Source organism: Lonchura striata, chromosome 7 (assembly GCF_046129695.1).
Source record: "Lonchura striata isolate bLonStr1 chromosome 7, bLonStr1.mat, whole genome shotgun sequence".
Taxonomy (NCBI): domain Eukaryota; kingdom Metazoa; phylum Chordata; class Aves; order Passeriformes; family Estrildidae; genus Lonchura; species Lonchura striata.
The window spans coordinates 38,127,552-38,145,991 of record NC_134609.1 but is presented as its reverse complement, the minus strand read 5'-3'; the positions used below and the strand labels follow the sequence as shown (position 1 = coordinate 38,145,991).

The window sequence follows — 18,440 nt, the reverse complement described above, 5'->3', positions numbered from 1 at the left end:
TCCAATTAATCCCTGGCAGGACTCACTCAGGAGGACCTGCAAGCCAACCGTGTCCCAGATTCCAGTAGGTGTCACTGTGGGCAACACTATGGGAAAATCCAGCCGGGAAAACCTTGGAATCAAAGGAAAAACACTCATCAGGGTAATTAATATTTGGGTTTTCCTTAATATAATTGCTGATTGTATTTTTCCCCCCTGTTTTTACAGATAAAAAGGCACTGTGTGTGTTAACTTCTTCAGGGTTGAAGGATGGAAATCATGGAATATTTTTAAGTAAGCACCAGGCTGGTTTTTCATTCTGGGGTTTATTCCCACCAGAATTAGCCCATATATGCCTGTAAATAGGGATATATGGATGAGAATTAGGGAATTTTGGGAACTGCTGAACGAATTCCCAGGAGGAGATGCCCAAAAGACCAGAGAGCCAGATGCTCTCTTTCCAAGCTTCTCAAAAATAATCCAGCACTGAAAGCAAAGCCCTCAGCACAAAACAGAAACCTCTCCATGGGGAGATCCATCCCAAAAATCACTTGGCTCAGGCTGCCAGGAGCACTGCTTGGGAAGAGGGGCTTGAGCTGAGCCACCTCTACCATAGTAAAACCCCCCCGGTGTCCAAATTTTAATTAAATTTCAGTCAGAATTAATAGATTGCATTTTCTTCACCCAGGAAGTGAAGGACAACCACCAACCCATCGGTCCCAACCTATTTGCAACAAAGAAAATGCCTGGAAAAGCAGATTCCATGGATTCCTTGCCCTGGTGTTGCTGTAGAGCCTCTGGAAACTGGGAACACTGAACAGATATTGGGAAATTAGGAACAAGGCTGGATCAGGGAAGAGACAACTTGGAGCTCCTGATTTCTCCCTTGTGACCTCTCTGCTGTCCCAGGTGCCATGAAAAAAAATCAACATCCATCCTATGTGTCTCTAATAGAGCCTGAAAATCCTCCAGTGCAAATTATAAATTAATGGATTTGCTTAAATCCATCCTTTTCATATCTGTGAAACCCCAGAAAATATCTAAGATTACAGCAAAAAATGTTTTGTTTTTCTTTTCTTTTATAACTGTGACAGATCAGCTGGAGAATCCTCTTAGAGAGCATAAAAAAAATCTCCCAGATAGGTTTAATCCAACTGGAAACAGGAAACATTTAAATCCCAACACCTGCATAACCTGAGAGGGGCAGCTTTAGAAATTAACCTTTTATCAGTGACGGCCTGAAAACCTGATCATCCACTCAATGCACCATTGCCAAAAATAGAAACAACTTAAAGAAAATAAATCCTGGGATGAAACAAATTTGGGGAAGGTTTTTTTTTGTTTGCTGCTGCCTTTGCCACCTGTTCTACTTGCAACCATGGCACTGCTGGAGTGGTTTTTCCCAACTCTGAGAGCTTGATTGAGAAGGAAATGCCCAAAAATGGGGAAAAGATGGAAAAGGGCTGGAAAGGCAGATGGAAAACAAGGAACTACACAACTCTCTTGGAGAAAGCATGGTTGGGATTGGAAGGGACATTAAGGATAATCCCATTCCACCCCTGCCATGGGCAGGGACACCTTCCACCACCCCAGGCTGCTCCAAGCCCTGTCCAGCCTGGCCTTGGGCACTGCCAGGGATCCAGGGGCAGCCCCAGCTGCTCTGGGCACCCTGTGCCAGGGCCTGCTCACCCTCCCAGCCAAGAATTTCTTCTCTTGACAGCTGAGAAAAATCTTACAACTCCCATCCCTTTGAGCATCCTTGGGATTCTCATGGAGATTTCCATGCATCCATGTGCTTTGGACAGGTGGAGGAGATGCAATTCCCCAGCTGGGGTGCTCTGGCCTAACTCCAGTGGATTTTACAACATACACTTGAAAGAAAACCAACAACCCAGCTGCTCTGCTTGGGGTTTAGCAAAGGAGCCCAGAGAAAAGGGCAGGGGGACTTCTGACAGTAAATGAGATGTTAATAAACTTCCCCTGCTTCCAGAGGAATCCAGCTTTCCATGGAAGGCCTCTGGAAAAAAGATCTCTCTGATACCACCAGGATTTTCAGCCTGAACAAAAGCTGATTCTTGAGAAGTTTCCGAATTCATTTCATAAATTGCAGTTAAAAATAGAACACCCTTCTGTGGGAATCCAGGGTTTCCCTCTGGCTGCCCTGGCAGGTCTGGGACCCTGGCAGGGGTCAGGAACCCCCCTGGACAGAGCCCCCAGAGACAATGGCTGTGATCTCTGTCCATGGAAAAGAGTTTTCAATCCCACAGGATGAATTACAAGCTCCGAGTGTTTGATATAAGTAATAATTAACTGTGGCACGGGGGCAAAAGTCAAATTTTAGGATTCTAGGTTAGGGGTTCAAAGGGGACAAGATGCAGTAAATTGGGTGTGCCTTGTCCTTTTTCTCCTTCTTCATGCCCTCCATGTCTCACTGTGGTGTTGGCATTTTTCTGTTGGTTCAGGCTGGGGACACACTGTCCAACGTAGGTGACAGATATTGGCACGTTCTTGTAAATGCAGCCCAGGGAGTTTCTGGTATTTAATGTTTGTAACATCCCACTGAGGGTAGACCCCCACACGCTGCCCTGCAGGACAGAGCTGGGCAGGGCAGCAGAACATGTGAGAGATAAACAGAATAAACAACCTGGAACCAGCACAGACCAATTATGGCTTCTGCTTTGGCAGCGGGGCTGAGAGACAGAGACTTTCTACAATCTGGGAATCATCAATAGCACAGATTCCAACACCCTTCCCTGCCTGAAAAGTGCATTTGGCAGAGGCCAAAAGCTGCCCCTTGCACCTGACACAAACACCCAGCAGGTTCCACCAGGAGAAGACCTGAAGTTCCCACATGTGCCAACAGCATGGGACTCCAGGAAATGCCTTCCTGTGTGTTGAGCACAAAGATTTTACTGGGGGGAAAAAAAGAGGGATTTGATGTTAAATCGAATGGGAAGAAATGGCAACAGATTTTCTACCCCACCTGCAGTGCAGTGTTTGATTTGAGATGTGGAGCTGCTGGAACCAGCCCAGAGGAGACCAGAGATGCTCCAAGGGCTGGGAGAGCTGGGGGTGCTCCCCTGGAGAGAAGAAAACTCCAGGGAGAGCTCAGAGCCACTTCCAGAGCCTAAAGGGGCTCCAGGAGAGCAACTGGGGCCAAGGGATGGAGGGACAGGGCACAGGGAATGGCTTCAGAGTGACAGACAGCAGGGATAGATGGGATCTTTTTGGAAGCAACCAGAGTCTCAAATGTTTTCTCCATTGGCGTCACCTTTTAACAATAAGTTTTGCAGAACTGGGGAAGAAAAACCCCAAATCCTGCTCCATTTCTACCAGTGCAGGAGAGCAGAGGATGAGCAATAAACACACACAGGGATAACCACATACCTGACAAGAATCCACAGAAGCCAAGGAATACTGAACTCCTTTCCTGTGCTAACACAAGCAGACTATTTTTCATTTCCTTCATGTGGTTCATGCCCACATTAAGGAAAATCAAAAGGAAAACTTAACTCCAAACAAAACATTTTATCCCAATCCAAAGCTAGAGCAGCTCCTGCCACTGACTCTACTGTATTCCTGCACTCCAGTTTTTCCAGTTGTATTTTATTTTCTGATCTTTATTTTTCCCCAAAAAGCTTTTACTTCCTGGTACACTTGCAAAACCAAAGCTGTGTTCTCATGAGCACCATTTGAAAAATTAATGGAAGTACAACTTGAGTCAAAATTGTGATGGAATCAGTCATGACTGAAACTGATTTGATGCCCCACAGGCAGCATTACCCTGTCCCACAGCTCCTCCAGTGAACACCCCCCAGAGTGCTTCCTTTGAGAAAAAAAAAAAAAAAAATTAACATATTTTCTCTTACCCTAAACCTTTTACTCTTCCCTATTTTGAATTCTCCCTCAAATCTGATTTCTGGCTCTGTATCACATCAATACCTGCCTTGGTGCTGGCAGAGCCTGCAGGACAGACCAGGCACCCCATTCCCTTTGTCCAAGAGCCATCCTTGCTCCTAAATAAGCCTAAAAGCCATGGATTCTATAGAAAGCTAATTAATTTTGCACATTTTGCCTCTTCTATTCACTGTTGCCAGACAATCCCACAAAGGCAGGACTGTGCTCAGTTAATTAACCAGAGGCATCCCAAGGCCTTCTGATCCATACTAATTGGGCAGTGTGGAGCAGGAAGGATGCTTGGGAAGGCCCAGGACAGCTCTGAAAGCTGAATTAAGCCATGAAATCTCCTCCAAGATCCCACTCTCCACCAGGAGCCACAACAGGAGCTCCACAAGCAACCGGGAAAAATTTTGGGTTGTGTTTTATTTTTTTAACATTTGTGCCTTTTGAAATTCAGCCTTTCATTGGAATTAAAATTAAAAACAAAAAAAGAGAAAGGCTGGCAAGTGACACTCGGCAGACAAACTGAGCTGCTGAAGTGGCTGCAGGCAGGAGATGGGATCCCAGATTTCAGCACCCAGAGTGGCAGGAAGAGTTTCCATCCCTGGCAGCCTCTGCCTGTGGGGTTCAGCACATTTCTCTGCCTCTCCCCTCAGTTTGGCTCTGCTGTTTGTCCAGGGATTCACTGGGAGCCAGGGCCAGGCTGCCTGGGGCTGGAGAAACACATCACTGGCACTTGGATCTCAGTAGTGCATTCAAATAAATTAAAAATGTGAATATTAATGCTTCCAGTGAAAGAATTCCCAAAATGCACACTGGGAGATGTGGGAATGGCATTCCCAGCACTGCCAAGCTGTGGCTGCTCTCCTGTTAACCCAGGCTGAGTTAATCAAGTGCTCTGCAGCTGGATTTAGGGCAATTAGCCATATTTATATTTAAATAGCTATTTACACAGCAACTGTGATAAATATGATATATATCAATGTGTTAAAAAGCAGCATCAGAGAATCATGGAATGATTTGGGTAGGAAGGAAATTTAAAGTCCATTCCTGTGCCATGGGACACCTTCCACTATCCCAGGCTGCTCCAAGCCCTGTCCAGCCTGGCCTGGAACACTTTAAATTTCTATATATGCAGCAAGAATCCATAAATATATATACACACACACACAATGTCAAAGCTGGCTCGAGTTCAGGATGCACAAGGAAGGAGGCAAATCCACGTGACGTGGTTTAGAGCTGCCATTATCTGCACAGCAAACTGATCTGAGGGGTTTTGTAAGCAAATCAAAGCGCCTCCGTCGCCGTCTCTCGCTCCAGCTGCTCAGAATCCCACACACAACATCCTCCATGGATTACCAGGCTAAATCCCAAACAGCCAAGGAACAGGATTAGGAAATGCAGATGAAGAGGTCTGGGTTGAAAATGCCAACGAGACCTTAATTCAATCTCCTCCTGTGCATCTGCAGGCACAGAACTGGAAATTCTGTCTGGGGCCCCAACAGCATGAGGAGCTGTGGAGTGAATCCAGGGAGGCCACGGAGCTGCTCCAGGGCTGGAGCCCCTCTGGAGCCAGGCTGGGAGAGCTGGGGGTGCTCACCAAAAAAGAGAAGGCTCCAAGGAGAGCTCAGAGCCCCTTGTAGGGCCTGAAGGGGCTCCAGGAAAGGACAAGGGATGGAGGGACAGCACACAGGGAACGGCTCCCAGTGCCAGAGGGCAGGACTGGATGGGATATTGGAAGGAATTGTTCCCTGGGAGGGTGGGCAGGCCCTGGCACAGGGTGCCCAGAGCAGCTGTGGCTGCCCCTGGATCCCTGGCAGTGCCCAAGGCCAGGCTGGACAGGGCTTGGAGCAGCCTGGGACAGTGGAAGGTGTCCCTGCCCATGGCAGGGGTGGAATGGGATGGGATTTAATGTCCCGTCCAACCCAAACCAGTCTGGAATTAGTTACTCCACCTGCCCGTGGCTTTCAGAATTCCTGCCTCTTTCCCCTTCCCTGAAAACCCCAGTTCAGTGGAGCTGGGACAGATGTTCAGGCAGGTAAGAGCTCCATCCCTGACATCCAGGCAAACAGGATCCTTTTTTGCAATAGGAATTCGGAGTTGGGGAACAAAATTTAGAAGAATCATCTGTTAAGCACAATGAAAATATGAGCTCAAATGGGAAGTTACAAAATCATGAGCACCTGGAAGTGGCTTCAGAGGAGAAAAGGTCAAGGAACCTTCATTACATCTATCAGTACCTGAACAGCTGATTTGAGGTGGAAATCCTACAAGCTTTACATTTGAATAGCACAGGGAATAACTTTAAAGAGGAAAAAAGCTGCCAGAATTTGAAGCAACTTAACGATAGGAAAGAAATCCTGATTTTGTGCTACAAAACCCAAATAAAAACATCCTGAATGAAGGGGGGAAAGAGGGAGAGGAGGGAATGCCAGCCCAGATCTCTGAGCACTGCCCATGCCCACCAAAAGCTCATCCCACTCCTCAGCCATGCCAGGAACAGACTCCCCATCCTACTCCCTTCAGGATTTTAATTCCATTTGCTAAATGAAATTATCCATAAAGACTGAAATTACTGGCAATATTTGTCCCACCCTGATAATCCCTGTGTGAGTCACCAGACACGTTTTTCCATGTAATATTAACAATTCCATGATCCAGAGGGGTTTTCCAGTACTTCCCAGGTGTGACCTATGGAAAGGGGGCTGTAGCCAAGTGGGAGTTAATCTCTAAATACACAGATTTGAGAGTGACTTTTTGTTTTTAATTTATGCATAACACAGCCTATTCAATCCAATACAAACCCAGAGAAAATATCACTAATTCCAAACAGAAAACTGCACGCATCCACCCTAAAAAACCAGATTTATTCCCCATAAATGCTGCTTTCATGACTCATTTCTTCACTGATATTTATTAGGATTTTTTTCCCCCCTGCCACGAAACTTTAAGTGTTTCTGGAAAAGTTTTATGGACTTTATTCTCCTCCTTAACTCTTGATAAGGAGCTTAACGCTGGTGATATGATCCAAGCAAATTCTGGTTGGGAGTGGGGTTTTGAGATAGGCAGATGGAATTTACAGCAGAGGGAATTCATATCCTTTTTTTTCCCTAAATCAGAGCATTTCCTGGCAGTAAAAGGGAATAAAGCTTATCTGTGAATATGCAATTATTCAGGGTGACAAACAGCTGATTTGTTGGAGCCACAGAATTTATCTGGGCACTAAATAAAAAGGCAGAGAAGGAACAACACCCGAGCAAAGCTCAGGAAAAGAAGAATTCAAATCAACTCCAATGTCAGCAGCGCTTTTCCTCCAAATCCACGGGAACATCTTCCCTGATGGAGAGGCATGGATGAAGAAAAGCCAGCAGGAATGAAATAAATTACTGCCACACATTCATTCCTTGCACTTAAATCACCTTTTGGAAGGGTTTATTAATAACTTTTTGGGATATTGAATTCCTCAGGCTCAGAAGGGAGCATCGTGGGAATTAAATTTTGGGATTAAACTGTGATATGACCCAAATATTTTACATCCATTTTACATCTGTTTATAGGGCAAGGTTGGAGGGCTTTGAGGTTTTTTTTGTAGGGTGCAGGTTAGGGTTTTTTTGCATTTTTAAGGGGTTATAGAGCTTTTTGTGGTTTTTTTCAGAGGGTTTTGTTTTTTTTTTTGGTTGGTGTTTTATGGGTGATTTCTTTGTTGTTTTAAATAGACTTATGAAAAGCTTGACCCTAACGAAACCCCAGTTAAAGCCAGGTAGGCAAAGCCCAACTCCACCCCAACATCTCAACACTGCTGCAACTCTTCCCAAAGCACCTTTTCCACAACACCTTTAAAATACCCTCCAAAATAAGTGATCCATCATATCTGAAATGAGACCAGGTTTTCTCATTACCTTCATCCCCACCACTCACCCACAGGCTGGAAAAGCTCATTCCCTTCTGGACACCACAGGAAATGATTGATTCACTCCCCAACTGGATAAAAATCCATTTAGAAATATATATAAACCCTATTCAAAACTGGATTCATTTTCCCCACAACTCGTCCCATGGCCTCGATGGTTACCAAACTGGGGAGCTGCTCTTTGGGGTAAAGAAGAGGCTGGATATTGCCAGCAGAAGGTTCTAAACTTGTGAAATCCCAATATTCCAAGCACTCACCTCTTCCAGGACATCTGCAAGCTTACTGAGGATCTCCTCGGGAAGGCTCTGGAATGTGGGAACGCTGCAATAGAAAAGAAATCTCCATTAATGGATCCCTTCACACAGGGCACAGATCCAGCTGCTTTCCTCCCCTCTGTAGCTCTCCTTCATGTTCTGGGGATGAACAGGAAGATATCAGGGAAAGCTGCTCCTTTCCTAGCTCTGGTGGATTTGGTGATGATGGGAGACTGCCAGGATAAACCTCTGGAGAGCCACCCCTAAAGCTGGTAGTCAGCTAGGGATCTATGGGAATAAATCACATGGACTCCATTTTCTTTATTCACATAACTCCTTTTTATACAGTTTTACAGACCTCCTGTGTGACTCCAACTGGTCAGTAGATTTCTTACCAATTACTTTATTGGCTATTAACAAGTTGTTATTCTGTATTGACTGGTCACTCAAACTCTCAGTGTGTATGTGCAGGGAAGTTGTTTGTAAAAGACAGTTTTCATTTTTCTATCTAACAGTGCAAAACCAGCTTATACAGGTGCAATTTGTTGGTTGTGGTTTTTTTTTTTTTTTCCCCTAGGGATAAATTGTTATGTTAACTAACTGCTCACACCAGGATTGCTTTCACATGGGAACTTGCAAAGGGCTAGCCACTGTTTTTGGGAGCAAGCCTTTCTTCATTATTTTTCTACCTTACTGCAACAGGATCCATTCAAGACCCACTGGAATTCCTGTGAGCCACAAACCTGCTCACTCATATTCCTTCCAAGTCTGCTTCAGCCCCCCCAGAAATAAAATGCAACCCAAAGAAGGGGCAGAGAAGATCAGCTCCAAGCAGCCCCAGACAGAAGAGTGAAATCACACCTGGGAGCACAGAGCTCTGCAGCACTGAGCCCCCACCCAAGCCCTCAGGAAGTTTCTGAACACTTCCCTGTTTCAAAAAATAGCCATATTTGTGGCTTTTCTTCAGCCAAAAAGGTGACTTTGTCACTTGTTTGGCAGCAATTCCCTCAGCAAAGGCTGCTCAGGCCAGGCTGGGATGAGCTGCAGCCGTAATGAGCCAGGATCCACAGGACTAAACCTAAACCAGTCTGGAGCAGGATGGAGGACACAAGTTTGGGTCTCCAAAGCTCCAGGGAATATCCTGGCTTTGAAGCTGTATCTCCACTGCCTTACAGCCCACCCAGAGTGGGTTCCACACCCAAGGCCTCCTTGGAGAGAGCCAAAAGCCATCAGGACACGGTCCATGGCAACCTGAACCAGAGGACCTCCAGGTTCTCTCCCATCCTCAACCAGCCTGTGGTTTGCAGTACTCTGGTTTCTCATCATCTCTTGTCCATAAAAACCTGAGAACCACCAAATATTCCCAGGTGATGCTGAAGGAAGCACACAGACCCAACAAAAACACACCATGGCCCAGAGAAGCTGGGGCTGCCCCTGGATCCCTGGATGTGCCCAAGGACAGGGTTTGGAGCAACCTGGGATATAGTGGAAGGCATTCCTACCCATGGCAGGGGTGGCACTGGGTGGGATTTAAGGAGCAAAGGAGGCTCAGGGGGGACCTTGTGGCTCTGCACAGCTCCTGCCAGGAGGGGACAGCCGGGGGGGGTCGGGCTCTGCTGCCAGGGAACAGGGACAGGACAAGGGGAAACGGCCTCAAGCTGGGCCAGGGGAGGCTCAGCTGGGACAGCAGCAGGAATTTCTCCATGGAAAGGCTGCTCGAACCTTGGCAGGGCTGCCCAGGTGGAAGCAGCATCCCTGGAGGTGTCCAAGAGCCATGGAACGTGGGGATATGGGTCAGTGTGGGGCTCAGCAGTGCTGAGAGAACAGCTGGACTTGATATTTAAAGTCTTTTCCTACCTAAATTATTCTGTGGACATTTACCCTTCTTTTTAATTTAAAAAAAAAATTAATCTCTGTTGAATCTATTTAATGATAGCAAGACAAATCTGGGCTGATAAAGGCAGAAAATAATAATCTTTCATTATCTCATCAACAGCTTTTTTTCCTTAGGAAGAACATTTTTATTTCTGGGAATACGTGGTCCCACATTGTAATGGGAGCAAGCAAACAACTGGACAGGAATTCTGTGACAGCCAGGCCTAACCATAAAATGAGAGCTCATTACATCATTTCCAGCACCCAAATGAGGAATAAACTTATGGGAGAAGATAACAGCCTTGGACAAAGTGCTCAGATACTAGTGTGGTCAAGCAATCAGATTTTTGCACACTTAAACTCCCAAATTGGGGGGAACTCACCACAGGGTATATTTTTATAGATAATTATGCCTGTGAAATTCAAGGAAGGGTAGTGAAACACATCTATTACAGACCAAATCCATTAAAAAACAGGGAAATAGGCCCTAAATTCCAACTCTTGCCATGAGAAAAGTCTAAAACTTCAACTCTGCAATAGAGCAAATAATGGCAAAAGCAATTTGCTGACAAAACAATCTCCAAACACATCATGGAATTACACCATTAACCTCCCAGATTTAGGGGGGTTTATGGCAGGCCAGAATTCCTCTGAACAGCAAGTGACAAAACAGACAAATATTTGAGTTTCTTTGATAAGAAAAGAGCAAGACTTGATTCTCCAGGTCAATAAAAATCCCCCTCTGCTCTCCACAGGACAACATTAAACGGATTCATAAAACAGTCTTGATTCCTCCTGCATTATTGAAGGACTTGTATACAAAAGGAGTATTTCCATGATTATTTCCAGGTGGGAACTTGCCCTGAAAGGCAAATGGAGCCTCAGCTCTCCAGGGAAAGCCTTGAGCATCACAGCTGAGCTGCAAATTGCTCCAAGTGGGAAAACACATGGGAGGGAGGCAAATGGGAGCAGAAAATCTCCCAGGGAATCTTTGATCACCACAGCAAGAGGCAGGAAAATTGTATTTCCCTTTCTACAGCTGTGTGAAAAAAGCTGGAACTATAGAAGGGCAAACATTCAGCCCTTGAGCTGGGATGCATTTAGGGTGGAAGAAATTGCAGCAAACACTGCTCCAGCTGCTCAAGCAACAACTGTTCTGCCCAACAAAGCAGGGTCAAACAAACCCAGACTTTCTCCAACAAGTTCTTCTCCCACTGCTCCTTAAATCCCATCAACAGTGAAGAATTTTGAACAGCCACCCCAGACAGTAACAGCACTACAGCTGGCACAAGAGGTATTCAGGTATGCAACACTGAAAGTCTTCAGCAAAGTTTGAAACTTGTGACTTTTCTCCCTACCTGCAGCACAAGTGAAGGATTTCACTTGCTCCTCTCATTCCACAACCACCTCTCACTTTGCCCAGGAAGAGCTGGACTTGATGATCTTGGAAGTTTTTCCCAGTTCAATGATTGGGATTTAATTATAGAATTAACAAGAGCAATTCACCAGCCTCTCCCAGCAACACGGGGCTCCTTCCACGCTGCTTACCCAGTCCTTTATAAGGGACTTTCTCCACCTGCTGCTTATTCCACTTAATGAGGAGTAATTTCTCCACCTGCCCTGAATCCACTCCCTGGATGAGGCTATGGAATCCAGCTGGGGATGGAATAGACCTATTCAAACTGAATTGCTCACCTGCAGCCCCTTGACTCCTCTAAGCTCTTGAAGGTGATATGGGTGTTAAAAAGTATGGATAGCAAATTATTTATGTCTACCTGATAGGATCCCCTGGCAGAAGTACAGCCCAGGATCCTCAGGAGGATCCAGGCCACCCTACAGAGGCAGCAAACAAGGAGGCAAAGCAAACCCCTAGCTCCAGGATTTGAGTTTTAACAGAAAATGCCATAAACTGGATGATTTTAATCCATCCACAAACAGCATTTTATCAGGAGAGCACGACTGCCATCACAGGGAACAGGGTGAGGAACCTTCTACACCCAGCCCACCCCTACACCCTGGACAGTGAGCAGGAGAAGGAGGTGACATTTTCCTGGCTGCAGTCCCCACTGCTCAGCCACGATGGGATGCAGGGATGGCAGTTCCTGCACCCAGCAGAATTTCCCGTGGGGAATGGCTCCCTGTCTGCAGCAATTCCACCTGGCTCCAAACGTGACACATTTTTCCAGAGAGCTCAACGTGCCCAGCACCAGCTGCCAAACTCAGGGGAGGCAGCTGTGCTGAAACATCGTTGGATTGACTCCCTTAAATGTAAACTTTAAGGAATTTAGAGATTTTAGAGGAGCTAAGATTTTAGTTAGAAATAAGCCTTACTAGAGTTAATTAAAATAATAATAATAAATGAGTAGGCCTTGATGAAGTTAGGAGTTAACTAATAATTGATTGCTTGTCAGCACAATGTTTAGTTAGCTGGGTTTATAATGAAGAATATACAAACTGACAAAGAGCTTTTAGGAACATGAGACAATTGTGGGCCTCCTCTGTTCTGAAACCAATGGAAGACAAGGAATGGGAGTTCTACCAAGAGTTCATTTGTCATATTGGCATTGAAAAGGCAGAAAGGTCAGAACGAGGAAGACTTCATGTACTTCCTCATTTTGGGACCCCTCCCCATGAAAGGGACACCAACCCATTTCAAGGGACAAACTACACGATTAGCATATGAAGTGAGGAATGGGATATACCGAAATTATGAACATGTATTTGTATTTTGGGTATTCAATACTTGTATGGATAAAAGGGCTCTGTAATCACCTGGAAGCTGTGGTGTGGATTTGGGAGCCATCCTGCACACTGCCCGGTGTTGAATAAACTCACACTTTCTAACTTTAAACTGTTAGAGAGTTTTTGTCCGTCACAGTTGGATATCGGTACTAGATCAATATCCATATTTTTTTTAATAAATCACCCGTCCCCATGGAGGAGCAGGATATGCCCAACCCGAAGGAGGTGGGAAAGGTCGTGGCTCTGTCCCTGGGGATGCAGTCACCAAGCTGCTCTCAGCTTCAAGGTAGAAGCAACATCCCCATTAACCAGGCTTGGATTCATGCTTGTGATCCATCCCGGACTGAAGCCTGTGATCCATCCCATGGGATGCTCCTGAAGGAAGCAGAAAGAGCTTCCAAGCAGTGCTGGCTGTGGCCCAAGGCGTTGTTTGCAGCCTCGGTGGCGGCGCTGCCAGCTCCGACAGGACATTTATCTTCTGCCACACACCACAACCCACAGGGCTCCTGGCTCTGCTCTGCCTCCAGGGTACAAAAGCAACCATTCACTCTCTAAATCCCTTTCAAGATGCACTCCCAAACTTTTGAAGGCTGCTCAGTGAGGGTGATCATCCAGACGTTTCTCCTGGGTAAGCCCGGAACAAAACCTCTCTCTTTTATTGCTGCTTGGCACCATCACAATTGCAGTTGTTGTCACTGCTCTGTGCCTTGAGTAAGCAGAGCTCCAGACTCCAATATTCCAGTAAAAGGAAATTAAGGCTGTCTGAGTTCCCTGAAGCTTTTTTATTTGGCACCCAACTGGAATAAAGGCTGAAAAATGCAAATGTCCTTCTTCAGCACATTTGGGGTGCTCCTACAGCTCTGTCTCAGCTCCAGAAGAGCTGAGGCTACATCTGATCAGCACCAGCTGATCCTTGATTTGGGATATCACCAAAAAAACGGTGCTTTGGACAACTGAAGCTGTACAGGCAGCCTCCCACTGGGTTCCCAGTTGTGTCAGGGAGGGAAAGCTGTCTCCATTAGGATCATGGAATCACTTCATAAAATCAGAGGGGCTGGGGTTGGAAGGAACCTTAAAGACCATCCAGTGCCACCCCTGCCATGGCAGGGACACCTTCCACTGTCCCAGGCTGCTCCAAGCCCTGTCCAGCCTGGCCTTGGGCACTGCCAGGGATCCAGGGGCAGCCACAGCTGCTCTGGGCACCCTGTGCCAGGGCCTGCCCACCCTGCCAGGTACATTCCTCTTGTGTTGCAAATTGCTGCATCAAAAGACAATTCCACTTTTCTGTCAGATTAATACATATTATTTGGAGCATCAGCTGCCGGTTATTTTCATTCATAGTACCCACAAGAAAAGAGGCAGAAATTAAAGAAGGTGTATCTATTTCTCAAAAAAACTCAGACCTTCCTCAGTCACACAGGTCATTGCTAAGTCAAGGCTGGTTTTTGCTTGGATGCATGGAATCACTGAGGCTGGCAAATCCCTGCCAGCCCATGGAGCCCCAGCTGTGCCCAGTGCCCAGAGCCCTGAGTGCCACCTCCAGCCCTTCCTGGGACACCTCCAGGGATGGGCACCCCAAAGCTCCCTGGGCAGCCCTGCCAAGGCCTGAGCAGCCTTTCCATAGAGAAATTCCTGCTGCTGTCCCAGCTGAACCCTTCCCCAGCTCTGTTCCCTTCCCTGACCACACTCCAGCCTCTCCAGGACTCTCTTGTTCTTGGCCCTTGACAGGACACAGGTCAAACAATATCAGAGATCCAGGTGGAGGGGACAGGGAGGGTGACAGCCACTCACACTCCCATTAATTTCACTTTGGGTTGGCCTTGGAAGCACCCCACGGAGCAGAAGTCTCAGGAAGAGAGAAGGGATTTGCTCTGGAGTTGCTGCAGATGATTTGTCTGCTGTGCTATAGCCACACAGGCTGTAAGCAACTCACCATTACTCATTTTGGAGAGGGTGAAGATGGAACAGCCACAGTTTGAACGCTCTGCCACTCATTACACAGCCCTTATCAGGGAAATAAAATCCTGAAAGGAGGTTGTGGATCATTTGTTTCCAGGGATCTGGTTATATCATAAGCCCTACTACACACAGGAAAGGGAAGAGAAGCAGAACTGGTCTTATCCCTGATGAGCAAATACTGAAGCAAAGCGAGTGCCAAGAATTGCATTTTTCCTTCTTGTGCTGAAAGAACACCAAGGGATCTGCTGGCATCACGAGACCAGGACTCTCAGTGTCCCTGAGGAGAACCTGAAATGATCTCAAAAGGATCAGAAAGGCTGGAAAGGCCTCCAAGAGCAGAGTCCAACTCTGGCATGTCCATCGTGAACCCATCCCTACCCACCACATCTGTGTGGTTTTTGAACACTTCCAGGGATCCTCTTTCAGCCCAGGATTTCTGTTTGTGTTCAGCAGGCAGAGCAGGAACTCTGGAGGAGTATTTTGCCTTGCTCTGTCAATCCCTGCCTCTCCCTGACAGGGGTTCATTATCACACAGAGCCCTCCTACTGCATCTCCTGTGGCAGTCACTGGGGAGATGGGGCTGATTTAAAAGAAAAGTTTCATTGTTGATGTCAGAATGAGAGGGAGGAAGAGTAATTAGCAGGTATGTGAACCCCCTCCTCCCATCACACATGAATTCACCCAGGATGATTCATCTTGAAAAGGACAGTTGCTGCCTGGGAACCACCAAGGCTCAGCAGAAGCAGCAGCCACCCTGGGAACCTCAGTGGAGTTTGGGCAGGCACAGATGTGGCTGCTCATCTCAAGGCACAGGGTTCACTCTGCTGCTCCTGAGGCACCTCACAGAGGGAACCTGCTCCTGCTGGAATCCTTGGAGGATGGCACGGGATGATTTTTGATCTAGCAGGTGGCATTTCTTCATATTTGCAAATCAAATTCTACCTGACAATCCCAAAGCAGAACTTTTCTACCTTCCAACTCACCCAGCTTTTCCAACACTGCTATATCACAGAATCCCAGGGTCAGTGGGGCTGGAAAATCCCTGCCAGCCCATGGAGCCCCAGCTGTGCCCAGTGCCCAGAGCACTGAGTGCCACCTCCAGCCCTTCCTGGGACACCTCCAGGGATGGGCACCCCAAAGCTCCCTGGACAACCCTGCCAAGGCCTGAGCAGCCTTTCCATGGAGAAATTCCTGCTGCTGTCCCAGCTGAGCCTCCCCTGGCCCAGCTTGAGGCCGTTTCCCCTTGTCCTGTCCCTGTTCCCTGGCAGCAGAGCCCGACCCCCCCTGGCTGTCCCCTCCTGGCAGGAGCTGTGCAGAGCCACAAGGTCCCCCCTGAGCCTCCTTTGCTCCAGGCTGAGCCCCTTCCCAGCTCCCTCAGCCGCTCCTGGGGCTCCAGCCCCTTCCCCAGCTCCCTTCCCTGCCCTGGCCACGCTCCAGCCCCTCCAGGGCCCAGACTGGACACAGCCCTGGGGTCCCTCAGCAGGGCCAGCACAGAGGAACAATCACTGCCCTGGTCCATCTGGCCACACTGTGTTTGATATAAATACACTGGTGATTAAAGACCAAAGCTGTCATGCGAAGCCTCATAGCCCTGAACACTGATTTTTATGATCCTGCATTTGCAATATAGCTGAAATTAAATTGTCTTTGGCTTGCACTGTAATTACCTCTTCAAAACAGTTTGCTGTCAAGGAGTTTCTCTCCTGCTTTTTTCCCCTTTGTCTAAGATATTTCATGGGAAATGAAATGTCACCCTTCAACCTCTGGAGAGACCCTGAGTGGGGGCACCAAGGCAATTTTCTCCTTCTTGACTGAACCACAGAATCCCAGGATGGTTTGGGTTGGGAGGGACCTTACAGCTCATCCAGTGCCACCCCTGCCATGGCCAGGGACACCTTCCACTGTCCCAGGCTGCTCCAAGCCCTGCCCAGCCTGGTCTTGCAACCCTGGAGCACCAGAATGAAGTCCAACAAAGACCATTACCTCACACAAGGTAGAAAACAAAAGATTTTTGGGTCTGATTCTCATAGTGTGCCTCAAAAGAGATTCTTAACACTGGTCAATGTGTCAAAATCGCAGCGAGTGTAAATAAGGGACAAGTGGCATTTGCATGCATGGTCTGTTGTCTCTCTTTCCTCCAAATTGGGTATTTACATCATATCCAAGACCGAATGAAGGCAGGAGTCTTGTGTCTAAGAGATCTCTGCTGCACTTGACAGCATCATAATCATCTCCTTTTCATGGAGCCACTGACACCCTCTGCAAGCACAGCCCTGTTTGCTGCCAGAACGCTGCGTCCTCCTTTTAACCACCCCCATTAACTGAACTGTATCCCAGAGATCACCATCATCTGCTGCCTCCAGAATTCCATGTACACAAAAGGAAGGTAAGCTGTAAATGTTTTTAACATCCTCTGAATCACCAGCTTTTCAACATTCTCCTGGGCAAAGCAAAGGAGCTGAAAGGAACATGGAGCTCCTGGAGTGGGGCCAGCAGAGGCTGAGCAGCTGAGCAAGGGCCTGGAGCATCTGGGTGCCACATTAAAACACCTAAATATCTACCTTTTTTGTTGTTAGCTACTATGTGAAGAATTTAAAAACATGGATGTTCTGCCCAACACATTCCTGGGCTGGGAGATAGCAGGGGTGACCCTGTGGTTGGCAGCATCCCCAAATCCCAGACACGAGGTTTGGGAGCAACTTTGAGCTCCTCACTCTGGCTGGAACACCTGAGATGATTTACGGAGGGACAGCTCCAAAGAAAATCCCTTCTGAGTGATCAACTGAGGATCACTTCTGAGCTCACCAATGAGAACAGACTTCCAAGAATGACTTAGCTACCCCCAGAGAAATCAGCCACAAAACATGGTACCAAAATCCAAAGAATTTTGTTCCTTTCATGGTGAGAGCCCAGCACAACCACGCTGAGATGAAATCCTGGGACTGGCCCCAAGAAAATCCACCTCAGAGGCATTTGAGACCTTCCTACAAACAGGCAGTGCTGTGCCAACCCCAGGGATCCCCAGCGAGACTCCCTGGACATCCAAACCAGCCCAGCTCTATGATCCCAACCCATGGGCAAAAGCTCCTTCCTCATGATTTATAAATACCTTTTAAATACCTTTAAAGTACCTCTAAAGCCATAGGTGGGATATCCCTTTCTCCAAGATAAGCCTGAGTCCTTTATTGAATTAAAGAAAGGAGAAGTATGATTTAATCCCAGACTTTACAACGCTGTTGATTCTCCCTCTACATCTTGGAGACCAAAATTTCCTATGCACAGCAAAGCCTCCACAGCTGAAAATGAATTAAAGGTCGAGGATATTCGAGAGGCCTGGGCTGTATTGAAGAAATAATCAAATAAAGCCTGACAGATTCCACGCACGGCACAAAAATACAATTGTTTATGAAAACAATCTTGGGAATATTAGAGACAGGCAAGCAGCATAATGGGCAATAAAAAACGCAAAATAAACAAAAAAAAAAAACCCTCTGTGCTTGGAAGCCAATTGCACTAATTCCATACAATTCTGTTCTGCTGCTGTCAAACCCTCTCAGCTTCCTCTCCATGGCTGATGATCCCAAATCCAACCCTCAATTCTTGATCCTACATCCAGGCTCATCCCAGTCCCAGCTTCTTCTCCCAGCACAACTCATCTGGGGTCAGTGATCCTAAATCCAACCCTTTGATTCTTGATCCAATCTCCAAGCTTATCCTAGTCCTAGCTTTGTCTCAGCCTATCTAGAGCTGGTGATCCCAAATTCAACCTTCAATTCTTGATCTTACACCCAGGCTCATCCCAGTCCTGGCTTTCTCTCCAA

General features: G+C 47.0%; 1 protein-coding gene across 2 annotated transcripts in view; it reads right to left on the bottom strand.

The window, feature by feature from the left end:
• The window catches only part of PRKG1 (protein kinase cGMP-dependent 1), a 380,420-nt gene that overhangs the window by 104,139 nt on the left and 257,841 nt on the right, over positions 1-18,440 (bottom strand). For both annotated transcript variants that reach the window (XM_021537071.2, XM_021537070.2), the window contains exon 5: positions 8,047-8,110. In XM_021537071.2, the coding sequence (XP_021392746.1) occupies positions 8,047-8,110 (64 nt within the window). The remainder of the gene's footprint in view (positions 1-8,046; positions 8,111-18,440) is intronic.